Source organism: Lonchura striata, chromosome 4 (genome assembly GCF_050655825.1).
Source record: "Lonchura striata isolate lonStrDom1 chromosome 4, ASM5065582v1, whole genome shotgun sequence".
Classification (NCBI taxonomy): Eukaryota; Metazoa; Chordata; class Aves; order Passeriformes; family Estrildidae; genus Lonchura; species Lonchura striata.
Genome location: NC_140706.1, coordinates 32,180,041 through 32,201,462, shown reverse-complemented (window position 1 = coordinate 32,201,462; position 21,422 = coordinate 32,180,041). Strand labels below are relative to the sequence as shown.

At 42.5% G+C, this 21,422-nt stretch overlaps 1 protein-coding gene and 1 long non-coding RNA gene across 3 annotated transcripts in view; one reads left to right on the top strand and one right to left on the bottom strand.

Annotated features, from left to right (window-relative positions):
- Nucleotides 1-21,216, bottom strand: part of ENPP6 (ectonucleotide pyrophosphatase/phosphodiesterase 6) — a 33,076-nt gene extending 11,860 nt beyond the window's left edge. The window contains exons 1-4 of the mRNA XM_021543890.4: nucleotides 20,661-21,216; nucleotides 10,542-10,721; nucleotides 4,841-4,952; nucleotides 533-674 (exon numbers count right to left, since the gene is read on the bottom strand). Of these exons, the coding sequence (XP_021399565.3) occupies nucleotides 533-674; nucleotides 4,841-4,952; nucleotides 10,542-10,721; nucleotides 20,661-20,916 (690 nt within the window). The 5' untranslated portion in view covers nucleotides 20,917-21,216. The remainder of the gene's footprint in view (nucleotides 1-532; nucleotides 675-4,840; nucleotides 4,953-10,541; nucleotides 10,722-20,660) is intronic.
- LOC146767578 (uncharacterized) lies at nucleotides 10,717-20,665 on the top strand. 2 transcript variants are annotated; one of them, XR_014955117.1, is made up of 4 exons: nucleotides 10,717-16,958; nucleotides 17,093-17,141; nucleotides 17,623-17,960; nucleotides 19,393-20,665. It is a non-coding gene; the product is annotated as an uncharacterized LOC146767578 (long non-coding RNA). The 2 variants fall into 2 exon arrangements; XR_014955116.1 differs by having other exon boundaries at nucleotides 17,623-20,665.
- Nucleotides 21,217-21,422: the final 206 nt, after the last annotated feature.

The window sequence follows — 21,422 nt, the reverse complement described above, 5'->3', positions numbered from 1 at the left end:
CATGCATTTATCATTGTCAGAAATATTCACAGAATTGCCATTTATCCAAAAAATTTTCTCTCTGCAAAATAATTTCAATAATGCTTTTTAAAAACCAAGTTTAAAGTACAGGGATCTGAATACTGTCATAAAAACCAGTATAAAAGGTAATTGTCTGATTCCACAAACCTTAGGAAACACACAGTTTTGATACATTCACCTGCAATGTAGTTCAGCTGGTAACACAAGTAATGAACAGAGCAACACATATATTGGTTTGTGGCTTCCTGGAGCTACTGGTATAAATCTACCAGGAGGGTTATAATGTCATCAATGGAAATAATAATCAGGGTAAAGATGCCTTGACTTTCACACAAACTCAGTAGCCTGTTTCTCAAGAAATAAAAATTTACAGCTACTGTATTCAGTTACACATGTTAAATGGGCTCTTGGCAGTGCCCATTTAAAGACCAGTTAATGGGTAGTGCCCATTTAAAGACCAGTTTTAAAAGCCTTTTCCACCACAGGAGCTGGGTTTATGGATGCCACTCACCTTGATGAGTGAGATCATGTTGGTCAAGGCTTTGTCCACTTCCTTCAAAGCATTCTTCCGCTGCTGGGACGAAGGGCCGTAGTGGTGGCCTTCCACATCAATGCGCTCATAGTACACTGCGGCCATCTCAGCGCTGTTGTTGCTGGGTGTGGGAGAGAGGGCAAGGAGGGAAAGACTGACACACATGGAGACCTCCTGGCTACTGGCATTGTTGTCTTCACAAGCATGTAGAGCCACAAAACCCTGTTTTCTGCTTCCAGCCTATGCTGTCCTACCACCTATTGCACTGCTGGGCTCATTATTCACACCCAGAGTCTCCTGAGTTTGCCTGAGACTCCCATCAGAGGCAGCAGGTGGAAACTGCCACGTGCAAGCACAGGCTGGCCTGGCAGTCCTCTACTAAACTCTTTGAATTAGGAAGGCAGCTTTCCCTTTAATAACAAAGAAATTCTGATCTCTGTGCTGAATGCCCCTATTAAAAGGATTATGGGAATTACCAGTCAAATGTACTTTAATTAAAGTTTGGCACTTTGGCTTTCTCCTGTGTGAGGTCTTCCAAACCACAGAGGTTAACTCAGGATGTGCTCTGCCTTACAAAATACCAACCAGTATGAACCGGGATGAGATTTTAGAAGGGGCTTTTATTCAGGAACATGAGCAAGGGAAACTAAGGTAATCTCAGAATTGCACAAGTTTAGCTGATTGCACTTTTCTGCATTGATTGCTCTCAGCTTAATTAGTGGAGATATCACACACATCAGTGCTTAATTTCATTTTCATGATCACTTTACTGTTCACTGCAAATCTCCCTGAGAGAAGTTGTGTGGATAAAATCACAAACCTATACTACTGAAATTCAAACCAAATCTTCTTGTGCAATACTTAATGTATGGCAGAATATGCCATCCACATTACATGCTTTCATCCATATGAAGATCCCAACAAAAGGACTTGTTAGTCCAGCATCTCTGATTAAAGACACCTGTGTAGGCTGGTGTAATGAGTGGGACAGAGGAGGCAAAATCAGAGGTGAGGGACTGAGTGAATGAATTAGCATCTGTCATTTGCATTTCTCAGTTTGTGGAAGGCCTCAGAGAAGCAGTCCTGTGAGAAGCTGAAGATGTCTGGTAGGGTGGGAATTTCTCCACTGCTGGCCCTGCAGAACAGTGTTGTTTCTCACTCCTCAAGATTTTAAAATAATTTAAATGAAGTGGCCCTCCCATCTCCTCAGTTTCATTTTAAGCATTACTTTCCATCTGTATGAGGCATAAATGACTTTCTAAAATTTAACCCTGTAATTTCTCTATTGCATACACAGTCATTGAACCTACTGAAACAGTTCTCTTCTGCTGCAGTGCCTGTATTATGAACTACTTAAACTAATTTATGTTTTCTCACCTGTAAGTAAATTATCATTTTGATCAAGATAGAAGCTAAGAAAGAGATTTATTGCATAAAACAAGTGATCTCATTTAGGCTGTGGTGAGATTTCTCTATGAGGACTCAATGCTGTAAGGAAGAATATTTAATCACTTCAATGGGAGATGCTCCAGTAATGCAGCATGCTTAGGGGTTTGAAGGATTTGGTACAGCATGTCTGGAGTTTCACTTTGTTTCCATTTTTGCCTGTTTTTTTATGGAAAAAAAAAAGAGTTTTCTAAGAAAACCCTTATCATGGCTTGCATGGGAGAAGTATTTCTGTCTTTAGACAGAGGTATTCCGTTAGTCCTGTCTTCCTCCATCACCAGTATCTTTCCAAATAAATGACTTAGAAAAGATTGCTGAAGAAAGTTGGACAGCATTGACGGCAACACCAAAATGTATTTCATATTCTACCAGCAGACTTTGCAAGTACAATTGCAGACTTGAGGACACCTCTCCAGGAAGGTAGGTAGATTACAACAGCCCGTAGGTTACTGAAAAGATTCAAAGGGAGGTTTAGTTTCACTTGCCAAAAACAGATGCTTGACTTTGTTTTGAATATTCTTAGTCCAAATAGTGGTCTTGAAGCACCTATTTGAAAAGACTGGAGAACATTGCTGAAGGATGATTTCCTTTGCTTGCAAGAGAAGCTCAGTGGCTCCCTGATGAGTTAGATATTTCTCTACCCTGGAGTCCCTGCAAGGTTTGCTAATGCTGGGAGCCCAAGTGCAATTCTTTAACTAATACCTGCCATTAGGGCTACTGAGCAAGGCACTGCTCCAGGCAACAGACTGCCCTTGCCACAGGCCACAGCTAAGGACAGTCTCAGCCTAATGGGCTTTTTCAATTACCTAGGGTGTGAAAAGGAAACACACTGCATTTGCCAGCCTTTGAACAGGTTCAAAAGTCAAAAGCACTTGTGAAAGATATAGATGACAAGCTCAAGACTCTTCTACTTGGGGATGCTAAATCCTGCTAAATGAATATGCCTGCAATAAAAGCATTTCAGAGGCTTTACTTCTTATGGACTGGCACAGCAGCATGGAACTTCTTCTAAATCTTAAAGAAATAAGCAGAGGATGGATGAGAGAAAGAATAAGGAAAACCTACCAGATTTTTAATCTGTTCATTCTATACCCTCCCTTCTTACTTTAAGTCCCTGCAGTATTTACACCCAAACCTGATTATTAATTTTACCTAAGATCATTCATTTTTCCTCTTTCCCACCTTGTTGGAGACAGGGCACTTAGTTTAAAGGGACAGAACTCAGGAAGAAATTCAGCAGCGATGGTGTGTAAACAGGCACCAGCAACCAGCAGGACCTCCTGCTGCCCTGCGATGATCTGTAGGATTTGGGCACTTCAGAAGACTGTAGCTGTTATTTATGACATCTTGGTGGCAGGGATTTGCACTTTTCTTGAAATCATCAGCTTTCACCTCTTGCAAGTTGTTCCACCAACACTGTTTTGTCCCTTGCCTTTTCCACCACAGACAGCAACAGGCAGCCTTGTAGCTTGGACAGAATTAGCTATTGAAACTCTCCAGCTACCCATAATAACAGCTCGAAGGGCTGTCACTTTTAGCAGTTTGTGCCTCATTTTTAACCATGTTCACAATTACAGAGCTGAAAAACAGCACTGAGCACCCTTATACACTGTACTTCACAGAAACCAGGCAAGAAGGTTCAAATATATCTTGACCCATCTCAAAATGATACAAGACCAAAAATCTTTCTACAGTGATTCTGGGTTTCTACCAGAAGTCAGAGACAATTTCTGTATTACATCTTCCATTCCCTTTTTTATTCACTGAATTAAAAGCATTGCAAAAGCTCCAGAAAGCCTCCTATGGCACATATGGCTTCATGTCACATGCAGGTAATATTCTTTAAATCTAAGCTAAATAATTTCAGGAGAAACCTCTCACATGGTCTCAGAAACTTTCTGTCTAATCCCATGCTGCAAACAACCCTTATTTGTGAGCATCTGTGCAGCAGGACCCAGTGTGCAACTGGGAGCAACTTTTCCAACAGCACTCTCACCATTTTGGAGACTATTTCAAGAAAAATCAACACTCAGCACTTGAATACAAAAATTTTTGGATACAAATTGCTATGGCAGTTGCAAGTATTAAAATAGAAGGGCTTCCTAGGATTGGATTAATTATGGAACCAACTAAGCTTTAGAAGGAGGAAGTTAGTTATAGCCAAAATAAGGTATTGGTGCTGCATGTGGTGGTGCAATCTTCCCTGATTTTACACTCTCTGTGGAATTGTCTCTTGTAAATATTTGGATGAGAGATGGTGAAACTTGAAAGCTGGGTCTGGATAATACGTTTTTCCTAGGAGTTATCTGAGATATATATTCCCATCAGTTGGACTATATGGTTGGTGTAGGTCCCTTCCAACTGAACTCTTCTATTCTACTCTATTCTATACCCATATTTGCCCTCTCCAAAAATATTTTGTTTGAGGTGTTCTAAAATGAAGAAAAAGCCAAAGCATCAGTCTCATAAACAAGTGACTAGAGCTGAATTTCAGAATTTCCAAATTCCCTCTCTAAATACAAGCATTACAAAGACTTTTCTTGCAGGTCAGTGAATAGACATGCACAGGCTCATCCTGAAGTTGTTTGAAACAGCAAATTAAAAGCAGTTAAGTCTCCTCCTTGTTGCAGCCTACAGAGAAACAGAGGAGCACATCTTTCCCTCCGCTCTTAATGTAAGGGCTTATATCTGTTATGGTGTTGTTCCTATGATGATACTGTAAAGCAGTCTTAGCCCTCATCTTCCTACCTGGAAGCCCATCCTGAAAATCTCCCTGATAGTAAATCCAAATACTTGTCCTAGGGAGAGGAATCCCCACACTGCAAAAATCTAGTGCCGTACCACAGAGACTCGAGGGCATCGCTGATGGCATCTGCAAAGTTTTTGTCTGTTGGGACACTGAAGTACTCGCGGCAGTAACTTGGTCTGACTCCAAGGATTTCAACCTCGCAACCTACAAGCAAAAAACGTGGTAAGCTCTGTTATTTCACCTTGATCACAGACCTCACACCCTGGTATCCAAGTTGAGGTCTGTAAACCTCCTGTGACATTACTTACCTTATGCCTTCCCTGCAGGAAAACATATGGTTGGCAAGGGAAAAGGGGAGAGAGGTTAGTTTGACAAGTGGTTGTAGCAAACTGTACATTGGACCCTTTTATTTCCCTCTCTAAAAGGAAGGTCTCTGTGTGACCTTCCCACAATAAAATGCTTAATTCCCTCATGGCAGACCATTTCCACCTAAATCACCACCTGGTTTATATTTTAACTTCTATGGCCATAATGCCTCATTTCCCGGCTTCCAACATAATAGGTTTAGATATTGTTCTCTGAAACTTCAGCAAATACTTTCCAGTTAGACACGCTGTATCTTACATTGCAATATCCTCTATAAACTGTATTTTATTGTGTGATACTGGCTCTCCATTATTGTATCTGTTTCCCAGGAGGTCTTATTAAAACAGTGTAAACCAATTAGCTCTCTTGGTAACTTGCAGCCTTTCTTTCAAAATAAAGTCTATTTTGTGGCCTAAAAATTTATGGCAACAAATCCTACAGGAGAACATGGCCCTGAACATAGAAAAACATGTTTTTGTGAGGTTTCTTTGCCCTTTTGCTCTCCAGTTACTATGCTGCTGAATAATATTAATATTTAAAAGAAGTATGCTTCCAGAAACACTGGATTAATGCAAATTATCATTCCACAACCCCAGAGTCCTCCCATCACAGTTAGGCATTTTCTGATGTATTCACAAACACATCAGAAAATAAGGGGCACAAGCAGGAATCAAAACCAAAAAAAAACCCCGCCTTTTGCAAATTGGCCTCTGTACACAGCAACACAGTCTGGTCAAAAAGGCATCTCAAAGCCAAAGCCTGAATCTGGACATCTGGCTCTCCTTTGGGAGGAAAGTGAAAGGCATTAAAGACTGTCATAAGTTGACTTGTTTCTTGGGGCATAAGAAGGAGGTGTAAGTACAGAGAGGGCTCTAGAGCAAGCAGAGCTACTAGCAGAGGTGATTTACAGTGGCTTGCTTACTGGGACACTCAATAAAGAGAGTCTGTCTGTCTTGCATCTCAGTTCCCATGAGCTCACATCACTCAGGTGCAGTACTGGGACGCAGGGAAAAGCACACTGCTTGCAGGCCAAGCTGGCTAGGAGTCTTCTGATGTGATGGTTCAAGAGTACCATGAAAAATTATAAAAATTAAATGTTTAAGCTTTTTAAATTTTTAAAACTTTCAATGATTTGCAGAAAGCCAGATAAGTCAGACGAAAATTATCCTTTCCAAAAGTTAAAGGGCAATAGCACACATGACAGATTCAGTCTCTTTGCCTGTGGTAGCAGCTCCCAGGTGTCCACATGATTTGTGTGTTTCAAATGACCCCATCTGTCATGATTAATTAATTATTTGCAATAATAAACATCAAATATAGTCAACTGTTTTCCTGTAAAAACACATTTGCCTACTCTTGAAGCTATATCTAATTTTTATTTTTATTAAAATTATGGGATGGTGCTTATTTTTAATTCTTCCCCTGTTGCCCCAAATATATGATGTAATCTTCCACTTTCTGCATGAAAATACCTCAGTGTTCATCTCTCCACCATGATCCAACCACGAGTTGTCTGCAGTCTGAATAAACAGCCAGCAGATTACTTGACAAGAACTGACTGTCTAGATCACCCCACAATAAACTCCTATACATCTGCACACAGCATCCCCAAGAAATTACACTATGCAGCAGAGATGGGTCCAAGATAATACTTAACCAAATAATCAGAAAAATGTATTCCATTAATGGCCTGAAGTTATACCCACAAGTCCCCTTCCCTGAAGGCACAGAGTGCCAGTCTTTTGTAGGATGTTCTGCAAAACAAGGGCTTTCAGCTACCTCAGATGCTAGAGGTGATGTAGTTGTCCACTGTGGGCTTTACTAGTATTTCAGGACTGAATTGGAACTTTGGAGTCAATTTCTCCTTTCATAGTTGAGTCTGGCTCAAGATTATCTCCAAAAACAGGCAAGAAGTTAAGAATGCATTTGAAAGTAGTTAGAAATACCTTGTGTTTAACTTCAGGTGGATAACTGCTCAGAGCCAGTGACTAATATGATCATTTTGTCTCTTTTTTCTTCAGATATTGACATCAGATTTTGTAATTTTCTCAAATAACATTCCTCAGAATTACTCATGAGATAATTTTAACTGGGAGATTAACCTCTTGGGGAACTGGGATATTTTAGTTTCTGAGATATCTTTGCTATTTCTAGATTGTCAAGTGATGAACATGATGTAAAAGACTACAGGGCAGCAAGAATTAGAAATCATTTAATCATTTTGGCCATTAAATAGTGGTCTTCAAGTGTGCAGTTCATTGACAGTACCGTTGGGAATTCAAGACATTTAGACACCAAGAGCTTCCTTTCCCTTTTATCTTTTTATTTTTTTAAAAGCCTTTATGATGAATAGAACTTAAATTAGTGTTTTTAATGTTAAGGCTTGTTACAAGTCCAAAATACTGGCCATGAAGAAATGAAGGCACTTTAATATTTAAATTTCATTTTGGTAGAGGCCAGGACAGATGGTAAATTTTTCTCTTTTAGATATTATGGGAAAGAAAATTTCAACAGATTTGCAGCTAGCCAAAGGGAATGCTAAGTTTTTCTTGGTTAAACAAAATAGTTAAGCTTTATTTACTAAGATGCAATGCTAGATACCTTTGCATCATTTTGTATGATGCTAAACCTTTATTGAAAAACCTGAACTATTGGAGCAGGAATAAGGACTTCTTTCAGAGTGATAAACCCCTCTTTATCTATCTGACATGGAGACCTAAATCTGTGCCAGCTTTAAATTGCATTTCTAAACATTTATTTAACAGTTGGACACTTCATGTCGTAACAGAAGATTTTGAAAACTTTCCAGACTAGCTGTATTGTCTGGTAAATATTATGTTCAAATGGCAGAAGTTGAGCTTAGAGCCTTTTTTCTTCCCCCCTCTGTCTCTCATTTCAGTGTTTAGAGAAGTTGTCACTGCACTTCAGCTAAAGTAGTTGCATAGGCTGCTGGAAAATGAAGAAGCTTGAGCATCTGGGATGATGGCTCTTACTGGGCTGAGGGTGAGGACCACTCCAAGGTTTTGACCTCAGTGGTACTGCCCAGGAGGCTCTTGCACTCCTCTGAGCATTCTCCACCTGCTGGAGCAGCAGTGCTTTGGACAGGCAACCTGGGTGTGAGGCTGTGCCTGTCACCCCATGCACAGCATGAAGAAAGGAGAAAAACGCTCCTACAAGGCAAGGCTGTATGTTTTGTCAGAAGTGGTGTTTGGGACCCCCAGCATGGCAGTAGTTTGGCTCCTCTGCTTCTAGAATCAAGAGATCTCAAATGCATTCTGCCCATGAGTTGTCTTTGCTGGGTTTATGTTAAGCTCACAGATAAAGCTGTGTGATTATTCACATCTGAGAACTCTCCTATTCTGTGTTCCTGTGTGCTGGGGTCTGGATTTTTTCCTTTAGGCAGTGATTACACATGAGAGAGGAACATAGGGAAGAAAATGAAGCAGTAGATTTTGGGTTCAGACATTGCAAATCTTGGAATTGACTCTGAGAAGGAAATGACACTGGTAAAAGCTAATCCTGGGAATCGGTACTCTGGCATTTCCAATGCATTCCTGCTATGGTTCATTGACCTTGTTTGTCTTTATTGCTGGCTAAAGAGAAAATAGCATCCTCCTGAACAAAGTGTGATGATTTGGCTATATATTGCAGTACCTGTTAAGAGTTTCCCAAACTTTTCCTGTTTAGATCTTTATCATAATTGCAGTCCACAGCTAAAATGCCAGATTCATGCAAAAATTCCCCCTCTGTGTCATAAGAGAGTTCAATGCATACACTTGGGAGTGTAAGCAGTGGGGATAGGGCGTCTCTTTTGTTCCTTGCAATTTTCAGATAGAAATTGCAGGCAGAGTGAAAGGGATATATATATATATATACACAGAGATACCTATGTATATATATATGTGTGCATATATATATAAATATATATATATATATATATACACACATGTATATATATGTGTATGTATCTATGTATCTCTGTATATGTGTGTTTTCTCCCTGGGAAACACTGCTCAAAAGGCAACATGAAGGACCTAGGTAAAGTCCAAAGGCACTTACTGGGAAGTAATACTGTTTTTTTTATTTCAGCTGCTCTCTGTAGGCTGTTACATCTATTCAGTACATAATTATACCTATTGAGAGCAATTACAATAGTAGTTAAAAATGAATAGTCTACAGAAATAGATATTTTTGTAAAATTTTGGAATAATTCCTACATTCTTGTATAATTTCTATATCCTACTATTTGCCTTGCTGTTAGATCACTTAGACGTCTTCAGTAGGCAGCAGTCTTTTTTCAGGCTGAGGTAAACTCTTTGACTGCCTCTGGGTCCATAAGGCAATATTGTCACCCTCAGACCTTTTTGCCTTTCAGTACTATAGAAACACTTTGGATGGCTTTTCAATGTTTTTCGTCTTGGTTCACTCTTTCCTCCCATTCCTTAGAATTGTGGGCTTTTTGCCAGGACAGCCTTAGCCACATTGCATGGAAAGGCTGTGGCCAGGCACATGGGCATCAGGGTGCAGAGACAAGCTGGACAGGAGCCCATGGCGTGAGTCAGCTGCCCCTGCCCTGCTGGCACTGGCTGTATTCAGTACAGCTCTTCTACCAGCGCTCTGCTCCTCCGCCTGCACCTGCACATTGAGGATGCCTGCAGACTACTCAGGGTAGGTAGCAGATAGAAGGTAAAGGAGTTGAGAATCTGGGTGCTTTGCAAGGGATTTGGTCTGGTTGCTCAGCTGGAACATCTATTTCCATGTGAGTCCCTAAATGTATAGCCTAAGGGGATACAAGACTTCTGTTTGATATAAAGGACTCATTATAACACATCCCTAGTCATTCCACTGGTCCAATATCTAACAAATGAGGAACAGAAAGGCCAAGTCCCTCCAAATGAATAGCTCAGACTCAGAGCAACTGGGATTACAGAGGAATTAACAGTGAAGGAGGACTAGAGGACAAGGATGCTTTGCTTTCAGCTGGATTTTCTTGTCCTCACAGAGCTGATCATCTTCAGCTCTCAGCTACTAATTTCCAGATTAAAACCAAAGAAGCACTGGGGGAGAGTGGTTACTGTTTAACTTTCATTGGACCATGAACCATTCATGGAGCAACCACTCAGCATAGCAGAAGTTACAGGTGGGCAAGAGGAAAAGCAGTTGATGGAGGAGGGGATAGTCCTCAGGCCAGCACCCTCCTGAAGCTAGCATTTAGTGGAAAGCTGCCTCTAGTGACACTTCAGTCTTCTCCTTTCTAAGCATACGCAAATTATCATGGCCAAATAAAAGCTAATTCATTTCTATGCCTGGTTAGTAAAACACATCAAATTCCTATCTGTATTTCAGAGCTGTATTAGAGAGCCATTTCTGCAGCATGTGGAGTGCTCAGATGTCAAGGTGCATTGCAGCAATTTTTCACATACTAACCTGGCCAGTAGTACATGGAAACATTCTTTTTAGCTTTCATCATTGTGACCCAGAAAGGTTCTGATCCATTCCACCAGAGAGGCAGCAGGCTTTCTTTATTCACACCAATATCAAACGATACATTTGCTTTCTGGTCCCACATGTAGTTTCCAGTCATCTGATGGACCTCGCAGTGGCGACCTTCAAGAGTGGAGAAAAAAGCAGCACAATCAGCCTGGTGTCCTTCAGTAGAAGGATGCTGGTAGCACCACCACTGCTACCAGTGGATCATCCAGTAAATCAGCTGAAAAGTCCTGTTGTGAATTCTGGGATCTCTTACCTTGCAACCATTCATAAAACCTCCCTGACTCTTACCTTTCACTGAGGTGCTCCAGTTTGATTACTAAATCCCCCATTTCAGACACCCAAAAGTTAGTTGCTGAAGTTTGTCAGCCCCCTGTGTTCCTTTCACAATCAACAGATAAGAAGAGTCATGTCTAGAAAGCAATTCATGCCACCCTAAGATAGGCATCTCAGGTGTCTGGAGGTGTATATGCTCTCAGTTATTGGTAGAGAAAGAACACAGCCTTTTCTCAGCTTCAGGCAGCCAAATTTTAGACAGCTGAGGCCAGAAGAAACAAACCTTGCACCCTCTGTCCTGCTCAACATTTCAAACCCAGCCCCACACAGAAACTATGTCAGCAGCAGCCCAGGGGTGCCACATGTTTGCCTGACACCTGGCTCCTTCTACACACCCTACACCTGCCAAGTCTGAGGCCATTTTAAGGTACCCATCAGCACTCACAACCAGAGGGCTGTGGGAAGCAAGCTGTGAACAGAAGGTGATAAGAGCACAATATCGAAACATAGAATAAAGATTGAGAAATTTGCATTTCCCCTTCCTTGATACATAGGGCACATTGTTTTTATGCAGACAGGCAAAAACTATGCAAGCACATTTATATGTTACTGTTATTTTCCATTACTGTTTGTTTTTATTTTCTTTTTTTTTTTCCTTGTAATGATCATGCTTTGTTCTTGCTTGTGGGCACAGCAATAACTTCATCAGACATGTTCAGGCCTCTTCCTGTACTGAGGGATCCTTGGGTAACTTTGTATTACAATAAACTAGTATATAATAACTGAGAGATATCTTCTACTTCTTGTAATTGTACAAGAAGAGAAGCTGCTATATTTTAATAATGATTCTGAAGATGAATTAACAGAAATGGGAAAAGATGTTGAAGAATAAGTTGTACTGGAAGTTCCTTATTTACATATCTTACAAAGCAATGACTGAAGCATGTGATAGACACTGTCCTCATTAGCTGGTGAGTCATGTTATTGCAGGGATCCAGATAACAAGATTTGATTATTTTGAAACTGAGCATGGTGATCAGAACTGAAATAACCTTGGTATTCTTGTTCTGAAAAGATGTAATTTCAAGCAGAGGACTCTGTATACTTTGGGGGCATGTGATCTTGAAACGGATTTTGAACTTTTCTTCCTTACTAAGAAGTATTTCAATTATGCAGAACATTTCCTCCTTCCCAGAGGAAAAAGTAGTCTCAGTTTGTGGCAGTCAATACTTACCATACTAACACAAACAGGTTTAATATAGGAGAACTGGTGGATTGGATGGGCAGTAATCTGTTCTCTTCAGGCTGCCAAGTGCTCTCTTTCTAAGTCTCAAAAGAGATAGAAGGGAAGTCTCTATAGTGCATCAAAAGCACAGCTGTACAATTTACAGGACAACCTCAGCTTCCTAAAGTTCACAAATTCCTAAGCATCTATCAACAGGATTAACTGCAGCAGGCAATTTGTGCCAGCCTCATAAACTTACAGGTCAGTGCTGAAGCTCTGTCAGCGTGGAACCTACATATTAGGGATTGGTGTGATGTATAGAGTAGTCTTCATATAGAATTAGTGAGCTCTAGCTGCTACTGATCCTATAGGACTTAAGGTCTACTGTTTGTCCACTTTTTTAAGGAAGAGATTGGAGACTGTTCTTTGTAGTATTGTTGGGAAAATTAACTAAATGTTTGAACTAATACAGAGGACAGTGTTCTGTTCTCCACATTAGATTAATTCAATTTTCTATGGACTCCAAATCCTTTTTTTTACTGTGGAAAAACTGGCCTAGAAGACTATAAGGCATCAGTTTTCATTGCAGACATCCCTGGTTAACAGGGTCAGAAAAGAAGATCAGGTGAGCAACACATCAAAAGACTTGACCATTTAATGTCATTCATGTCTGCTTACCTGAGGCCTGTGTCTCAAAAAGACCCTAGACCTCCTTGGAAGATATCAATAATCAAGCAATTAACCTCTTCCTTCTGTTGCTCCTCCCAATATTTGTCATCAGTTAATAATGTTCAAAAGTATGCCTGATGTCTAATTTTATTTTTGGCCTTTGTTTCTTCAACCATGGCTATTCTGATCCTTGCTCACTAGATTGAAAAGCCCTGGAATAACTGGGATTTCTGCCCCTGCCCCCTCCCCCCAAGATATTGTACACAGAATTAAGGCCATTTCTCAAGTTTCTTTTGGGTAATCCGTCCAACCCTTTTTCTTTCTATCCCAATTTCACTTGTTTTCTCCAGCCTAAGAAAATTACCTTTAGTCTACTTCTTTTGAATCATTATCAAAATAGCAACATGGTGTTAGAGAGTCACCATAACATGCAGAACTTATTATTTCTTTCATTACTGCAGCTTTTCTCTGTAATCAAATGTTAAGAGTTTCAAAAATAGAAACAGGTCAGAAAGCAATTTCAGCATACAGATGTCACTATTTAAACTCGCTGTAACTGTAGTAAAAATTACTCCTTCCTCAAGCAACAGAGGAAAACAAAGATAGTATAGTTTCCAAGAATATGATAACTGCTGTATCCTTCTGGAAGAGAGCCAGCAAAAGCATTTGCAAGTCTGCATGCTACAGCTTACTTGGACACTACACTCCATACAGCATTTGTCTAAAGCACATTCCCACGTCTCCAGGCACTTTCTTCAGCCTTCAAATGAATCTCTGCAAAACAAAGACGAAATTTAAAAGGCCAGCAGAACCCACAGCCACTGGGCCACCCACAGCAGCAGCACAGTAATGCTGAGTGCTGAGTGCTGAGCACCCTGCCCTGGCTGTGTGTGATCTGGAAACCAGTGTGTGTGCTCTTGGGCCATTTGCCATCTCTGCACTGAGCAAATCAGATTTATCAGAGAACCCAGAGTGTGCGTATTAGCCAATGCAGCAAAGGCACCATAATCTGATGGTGAACATCAGTACATGCATTTAGCTCAATGTGCTATGCAATATTATGCCTTGCCACTATGGTGAGACCTTTCCTCATGTCCCACTGAGATATTCCCACTCTCTGGAAAGTGATGAGTCGGGGGGCAGATGCAAGCACAGGCTGCCACAGGGCTATACAGTCTGGGGAATAGTTAAGCTCCTCCATGCAAATAGCTAGAAGACTTGCCTTGGGAAATGCTCTGCTCTGCTCATGCTACCTCCCATAATGATGAAGAAAGCAGGACTTAAAAGTCACCAGCACCATATTCCTGTTCTGGAGCAGATACAGTGGTTGCTGTCCCCAGGAACTAAGCTTTGATATATGCACTGCTCTACTGTTCCCCTGATGGGCCTCACCTGCTCTGCTTTGACAAGAAAGACCACAGGGTAAAAACAAAACCCATGTGCTAAACCCTAAGTAGGCTGGAGAAGGCCAGAGTTATGAGAAGTCTCAGGGGAATGCTGGCCTGGCAAAGCAGCCCTGCCATCTTCAGACCCCCAAGTAAAAACAGTACTTGTATGATGTGCATGGACAATTCATATTCCAAAGGAGTTTGCTGGCAAAGTCCAAATTTGTATGACCTCTAATATTAGACAAAGCCAAAGTATGAACACCTTAGTCTGTGTCAGACAAGATTTTGCGATTCAAGTAGGATCACATCAAAAAGCACATTAAAAAATCTCTGCTATGCACAGCATTATTTTTTTTTTTCCCCTTAATGGAACTCATTTAGTAAGAGCTTGAAACTCTTAATTCAATGCTTTCATCATGGGGCCAGGGCTGGGTTCACAATAATTGCTAATAAATCACCCAGCTGAGGCTTTGCAGATGCTTTCTTGTGTGGGAAGTCAGATCTTGAGTCCCTGGAGAGTCAGAACTCTGAGCTGTTGATTGTTCTTCTGAATTGTGGCAGGCTCAGGGACCACTCAGAACCCCCAGAGCTGGATGCAGCTTGAGGGCACTGAAGCTCCAAGCCCTGGGCAGAACAATGGACAAAGATGCTGCCTGCATTATGAGACAGAGTGTGAGTCTCTGGCAGTGACTTCAGCTCTGGGCTAAGAAGTACCTTGATACATGAATGACTACTTAGCTAACAGCTGGTAGTAGGTACACTAGTTGTGAGCTGTGAGATTGTAGCTAATAAAGAGGAAAAAACTCTGTATTTTAATTTGTAGTATTGTGAACTTTGTGTTAGAAAAAACTTTCTGTTCTACATTTTAAAAGTGTTCCCATTTTTTTAACTGGTAGAAAGCAAACACAGATTTTTGCAATTTTTTGTGTATGAAGGAGAAAAACCTTGACGCTTGGCTTTGCAACTTTTCTGCAGGTGGTGAGTAAACAAAGTGAAAGGAAGAATGTGAAAAAGGAAATTCTCCTGGTTCCCACTATCTTTTCCAGCCTGTTCTTGCTGGGATAGTACCCTTTCTCTGCCAATTAACAGTGTTACCACAGCTCATGATCTTTTGCTTCCCAACACAGAGTTTTAAAAGTGGAAAGCTAATGAATTCAAGAAAAGGAAGAGGCTTGATTTCAGAGCTTTATGTCACAAACAGAGTCTTTTAAATCTCTGCTGCTCCTGGCATCTGTAGCTGTTTGAGAGGACCAAACAGAAAAAGTAATTTTCCCTTGTCACTCATTGTACACTTTGTGCCCTTCTGGATTTTTTCTAGGCTTGTAGAGAGATAGTTTTAGTTCATGTGCATGTAATAAACTTCCCTGTTATACTCCTATCCTTCCACTTTTTATGCCTCAGAAAACATGCAGGTATTACTTACAGTTAAGAACTTGCTTAACTGCTGAACAGAAATTGTCAGCATCTTTTTCTGGACGAGGCTGGAGTCAGGATGCCACTAACTGTGCAGCAGAAAAGAGGCATCCACTGGAACCATGGCCAGGCTGGGCTTCCTTCAGGTTCTGAGTGGAAAGGGCCTGGAGCTGCTGTGCTTTTAATCAGGAGAACTGTTGCAGTAAACAGTAAATATACAAGTATGTGTGCACATCAGCCAGACTCCAGGGGATTCCAGGGTTGGGAGCCCAAAAGGTATTTTCTCCCAGAAAACATGGAATAAATGGGGTGCAGTGTATGTTGATTTGCTGTGCTCAGGGGGAACAGATGTAGACTGTTAGACTTTGGCATCATCAACCAAATCCCCTCAGCAGTTAAGTATGCCAAAATCAAGAGTGAGGAGTGAAAGGAAGATTGTTGAAACATAGAAGATGGGTGAAATCTTCAGTCTGGCAGAGTGGACCTTGATGTCACCTATCTGTGGGAGCTCTGCCACGTCACCCCACTCTCTACCACTATGCAGAGGAAAAGGTGATGGCATCTGTAGGGATGAGCTGCAGTGGCTGAGAAAACACCACACACCACCCCTGTATTTTAGACAATGCCAAACATGTCATCAGTGTGTTACAGTGAGTCTGGGCACCCCTGCAAAGGCCACAGCCCTCACTCTGGGTGCAGGAGATTGCAATGTCCTCTGGTCTACCTTTTCCTCCACCCCTCAAGCTTCAGGGAACCTCACAGCCCCTCTGTCACTTATTTAAGATCAGAGTTCTCCAAAGAGGCTCATGGAGGCTCCTTGCTGGCTCCTCTCCAAGCAGTTCTCCACCCATCTCTGCAATCAGGGGCTCCCTTTGCTTCCCATGGAGGCCAAGTTAAATATGACTCTTGGAGGTGGGGCTGCACAGCTGACCAGGCAGCTGGCACATCCACAAGGGAAGACCTGCCAGAAAGACTTCATTTCTAGTTACGATCTTGGAAAAGAAACCCTTTCTGGATTATGTTTATTCTGGCTGGAAATGTGAGGTGTCCCTGAGTGCTCCCAGCTGGGGAGGACTTCAGGAGAGCTGGGCTGCAGGGAGCCCTTCATCACCCCTCCAACACCTGCAGGTTGTCAGGTAAGGGAGACCCAACCCAGAGCACGAGCAGCTTTCATGACACATGGCACAAAGTGCTCTGAAGTGGTAACTCCTGCTTGCAGTGCTTACAGGGGAGACCTCAGACTTTCCACTGAACTTGGCATGAGAGCTCCCTGCAGAGCCAGGCCACAGCAGGGAAAGGGAAAAATTAAAAACTCCCCACAGGATAACAACCCAAGATATCTTGTGGTCTTAATTCCTTCCTTTCCAAAACAAACAGCACATGGTATGATTAAGGGAGCCTTTTAGAATGGACCTATTTGGACTCCTTCTCACCTCGCTTGCCAAGCCCACAGAGAGTCTGTTCTGTCACAGCTGCAACATCTCCTTTTTACTAATTCTCTGTTTCATGCTTTTCAGGTCAACAATTGCAATATTGTAACTGCACCATGCAGTGCCGGAACACCAGGTAGGATTCATTCTAGCAACTCAGAAAGCAAACCAACCACCTAAAAATGAGTCTTTCTGCCACACTAAAAGCCAATACTGAGAAACACAGCATAATGGAAGTTGCTAGAGAAGACTGCTTTTCAAAGAGTTGGATTTTAAGCTAGCACATCCTTGAGCTACCTTGCACAGCACCAGGTTTTTGTAACGAAACAGCTTCTCAGGTTGCTTGCCAGTGAAATCTCCTTGCACCAGCCCTGATTTGGCTTTTGTTTGATGCTTCTTCAAGCAAATAGCAGGTCCTGATGCCACGCCCTGGCTTGCAGGAAGACTGGAGCTTCATCCCAAACTCTGAATTACTTAGTGACTTTACATTTTTATATGCCCTGGTTTTCTTTCTCATAGTTTGGACAGGAAAGGAAAATACCTCTAAGCAGGCTCTGGGCTTTGGGCTGAGGCTTTCTGTGTATCTTGGTGAAACTCCAACAACTATCTTTTCACAGGTTAACAGCTGCATGAGGGGGATCCATGAAGATCTCTGCCATAGCCCTGCAGCACTGCATGACCACAAACAAGCCACCTCCCTCCCATGTTTTCCTTCCAAAATTTCACCAGACTGGACCCTGTTCATCCTGTTGTGTCAGTGCTTGACCCAGCACCTGCCCCAGCAGAAAGGAGTGTGGTTCTCATAAGCATATGTTAGTTAGCAGCTGTTAGATATGTGGCTTTTGGTCAACAGTTACAGTTGCATCTACTTGGCATCTGCACTGAGAAGCTCGGGCTGATGCTGCTGATCTCCATAACCTCCGCCTGCAGGTCTGGGCAGGAGGAGGAAGAGGAGGTGAGTTCATGTCTGAGGAGACTGACCTGTCCCAGCAGTGATGGTATCTGAGGGGCAGAGTCCACTGTCCTCCTCCAAAGCCACAGAAACGAGAGAGAACCTCTCTCATTTGGTAACAACTCAACCACGCTGGAGTCATGACAGTTGCATGGATGTGAGGTGAAAGGCAGTAGACAGAAAGGAAAGGCTTTGCTCACAAGGATGGAGGCAAGTCAGATACACACAAACTAAAACACTTTTATGCACGTTGTCCAAGACCTGGCAGCCATGAATACTCCTGGATGGACGTGGAGCCATAAGGCCTTGAGAATGAGCAGAGAAAGAAGGGACAGGAGTATTTATCAAAACAAAAAACAAACAAAAAAAACCAAAGTGGGATATCATGAACAAGCCAGGGGTGGGAATGTGCAATTTCTTAAACTGATTTAGCTGAAAGACTTCAATATACTACGAAGATAGTATATTGAATATACTACAAATACAAATGTTTTCAAAGTTAAAATGTGACTTTCTTAGCAGCTCCTGAAACAGCAGTGTAGGACAAGACATGAAGAATAATTTGTTCCTGATTTCTCAGAAAAAAATATGGCAGCATTTATCTCCCAGACATCCCAGTCACAAACAGAAATAAAAGCAGTTGCAGTTGTGTTGGCCTGCAGCAGAGGGGCTGCATGGCTGGGGAGACAGGATGAAAAGTTCCCCATGACCATACAGCAGCAGGGAAACAGTAGCTTGCCACTCCCTGAGCAGGTCATTATAGCATGATGCTTGTGTCACACTGCCATGCTGAATTTTCTCCAAAACCTGTCCCAGCTTTGCAAATTTAATGGATGCAGACTGAACACTACATCTGCCACATGCTCTGCACTCCTCACCCCACTACCCCATAAAACCTCCTTTCAGTGGAAATGGCACCATGGCCCCAAAGGGAAAGAACAGTGCAGATATGGGATTTATCCTGCTGTCAGGCCAAGACACAGTCATGGGGTTCACTAACACCCCAAGGGCTCAAGGGTAGTCTTGGATCTTCCTCTGGGCAATGTTCATCACCTAAACTAAGTCCTCAATTGGTTCCTGACCTACTTAACACTACTGTGACTCATGTGTTAGGGAGGTGAATTGGTATTTATAATTAAACTGTATTTGCATTGATATCCTCATCATAAAGTCTAGGAGGCTTGCAAGAAGATCGAGTTTGGTCTCACAGACTATCTTATTGCTTCAGACTGAGGACAGGACTCTACTAAAAATATGAAAAGTCCAATAGTGGTATTTCATCTCTTAAAAAAACTTCTTCATGAGTACAAAGTAGGAGGTTTTCAAAACTCTTCAAAGGGCTGATAATAGACTTTATGTATAGACACTTAATAGGATTGATGACTAAATGTGGTTAGGAGTGAAATGTCACTCACTTTTCTTCTCTCTTTAACAGCTCCATCCAAAGATTTTTTGCACCTATGAAGTGTTAGGTCTGTTTGCCTATGTAGACCTAAAGAACATGGCCTGGAGTGGAACACCTATGTTTTCTGTCACGACATTTATTCTGCATTCATATATTTGCACCAAATAATGAAAAAAGAATGGAAACCAACCCTGTGATGCCTTTATATCTCTGATCAGAGATGAGCAAGAAAGAAGTGTTTCTCTTGAGAGAGAGGGAAGAAGGAGTTAAGCAGTTTCAAAACAAGCTGGGCACAATTGATGTCAGATTTTTGTTTTACAATGGCATCTATTTGCTTTCCTAGCAAGCAGTATATGAATTACTGGGCACTGCATTGTTTCAAGAATAGTGGAAGATGCCACATATCTTAGGAGAGGATAGATTTTCTTAGTCCTCATTGGCTGGAAACTCATTCTTAGTCAATAACTCCAGAGAACAATCCAACTAGAAACTCCAGGGGAAAAAAAATAGTTTTGTTGTTTTTTTTAAATTTAACTTTTGCTTTCTTGATGTCTGTCTCTGAAAGAATTGGCACAGCTCTACTCTCTGTACCTTCCTCGTGTCACTGTAATCAAGTGTCCTCCACAGAAGATTAGAAGCAAATCAATATCATGAAATCTATGACTGTCCTCTCAATTTTATGAAAGCCTTCCCTGGACATTCTGAAAAAAAATGCAGGGGAGGAAAAATAAAAATCTTGACGGTTTTTCCATTTGGCTATTTTGAATTATTACAGATATGAGGACTTGTAGCAAAGTTAAGGAAACAGAAAATCTACTAAGTTTAAGAAGAAATTTAATGCTGAACTTGCCAAAACAGACCCGCTGACTGAAAATAAGTTCTTAGTGTAACCACACTCAGTTCACAAGCATTTTTATTAAAGCCCCTGAGCAGTCTCTGTATTCATTTTCCATTCAGTCTCAGTTGTTTCTATGTTCTGTATATATGCAGGAGCCCCATTGGTGCTTGCACCAGGCGAGCTGACCATGATGCTGAGATAGCAGCAGGTAAGGACCCAGCTACACCTTGGATGAGCAAAATGAAACTTAAAAAATTAGTCCTAGGCAGCATTTCCAAATTTGGAACACAATTCAGAGAAACAATTCAGGGCTGTAATGCCACAGTGCTTTTAAACTCCCAGCTAAAAGCACGACTTGGGTTATTTTTATATCTTTGGAAGAAAGGGAGCTGCCTTCCACCTTGGCACGGGGAGCTGGCAGCTCTGAGGAGCATCACGGCACAGAAATACAAGTACTCACCCGTCATCAGTGTGTAGTAATTTGGGTAAGAGAGGCTGGGGAAGTCTGGGGTCATGTAATCCACCTTCACCCCCATGTTCACAATGTCCCGAAAGCCCGGCAGACCCTCCAGCTCGCTGTCATCAATGTAGTCGAAGCGAAAGCCGTCGAGCAGGAACACCAGGAGCTTGCGGTGGGCCGAGGAGGCGGCGGGAAGCGGCAGGAGGGCGGTGAGCACAGCGGCCAGGAAGGCGGCGAGGAGGCTGCGGCTCTCCATGGCAGGCAGGGCGAGGGATCTGCGGCAGCTCCGGGACCTGGCACTGCTGCCCCCCTCCCGCTCCCAGCCCGCGTTAAAGCTGCAGCGCTGCCCCGCGCCGCTGACGTGGGAGGTCACAGGTTAATTGCAAGCAGATGATTAACCTCGAGCTGAGGGAAGAGCTTGGTCCTTCCCAGATGCCGGAAAAAAAATGCTTCGCAGCGATGGGGAACACCCAGTATAAAAGTAACTGGAGCATCGCGGGACGCTCCGCAGACGCTCCCGAGGCAGTGCGGGCACGCTGCCCGCTGGCCCCGCCGGGGAGGGGCCGCGGCGCCCGGCGCGCTCCCACCGCCGCACGGAGCCCAGCCCGGCACAGCACAGCACAGCACAGCACAGCACAGCACAGCACAGCACAGCCCGGCACAGCACAGCACAGCACAGCACAGCACAGCACAGCACAGCCCAGCCCGGCACAGCCCAGCACAGCCCGGCACAGCCCAGCACAGCACAGCACAGCACAGCAC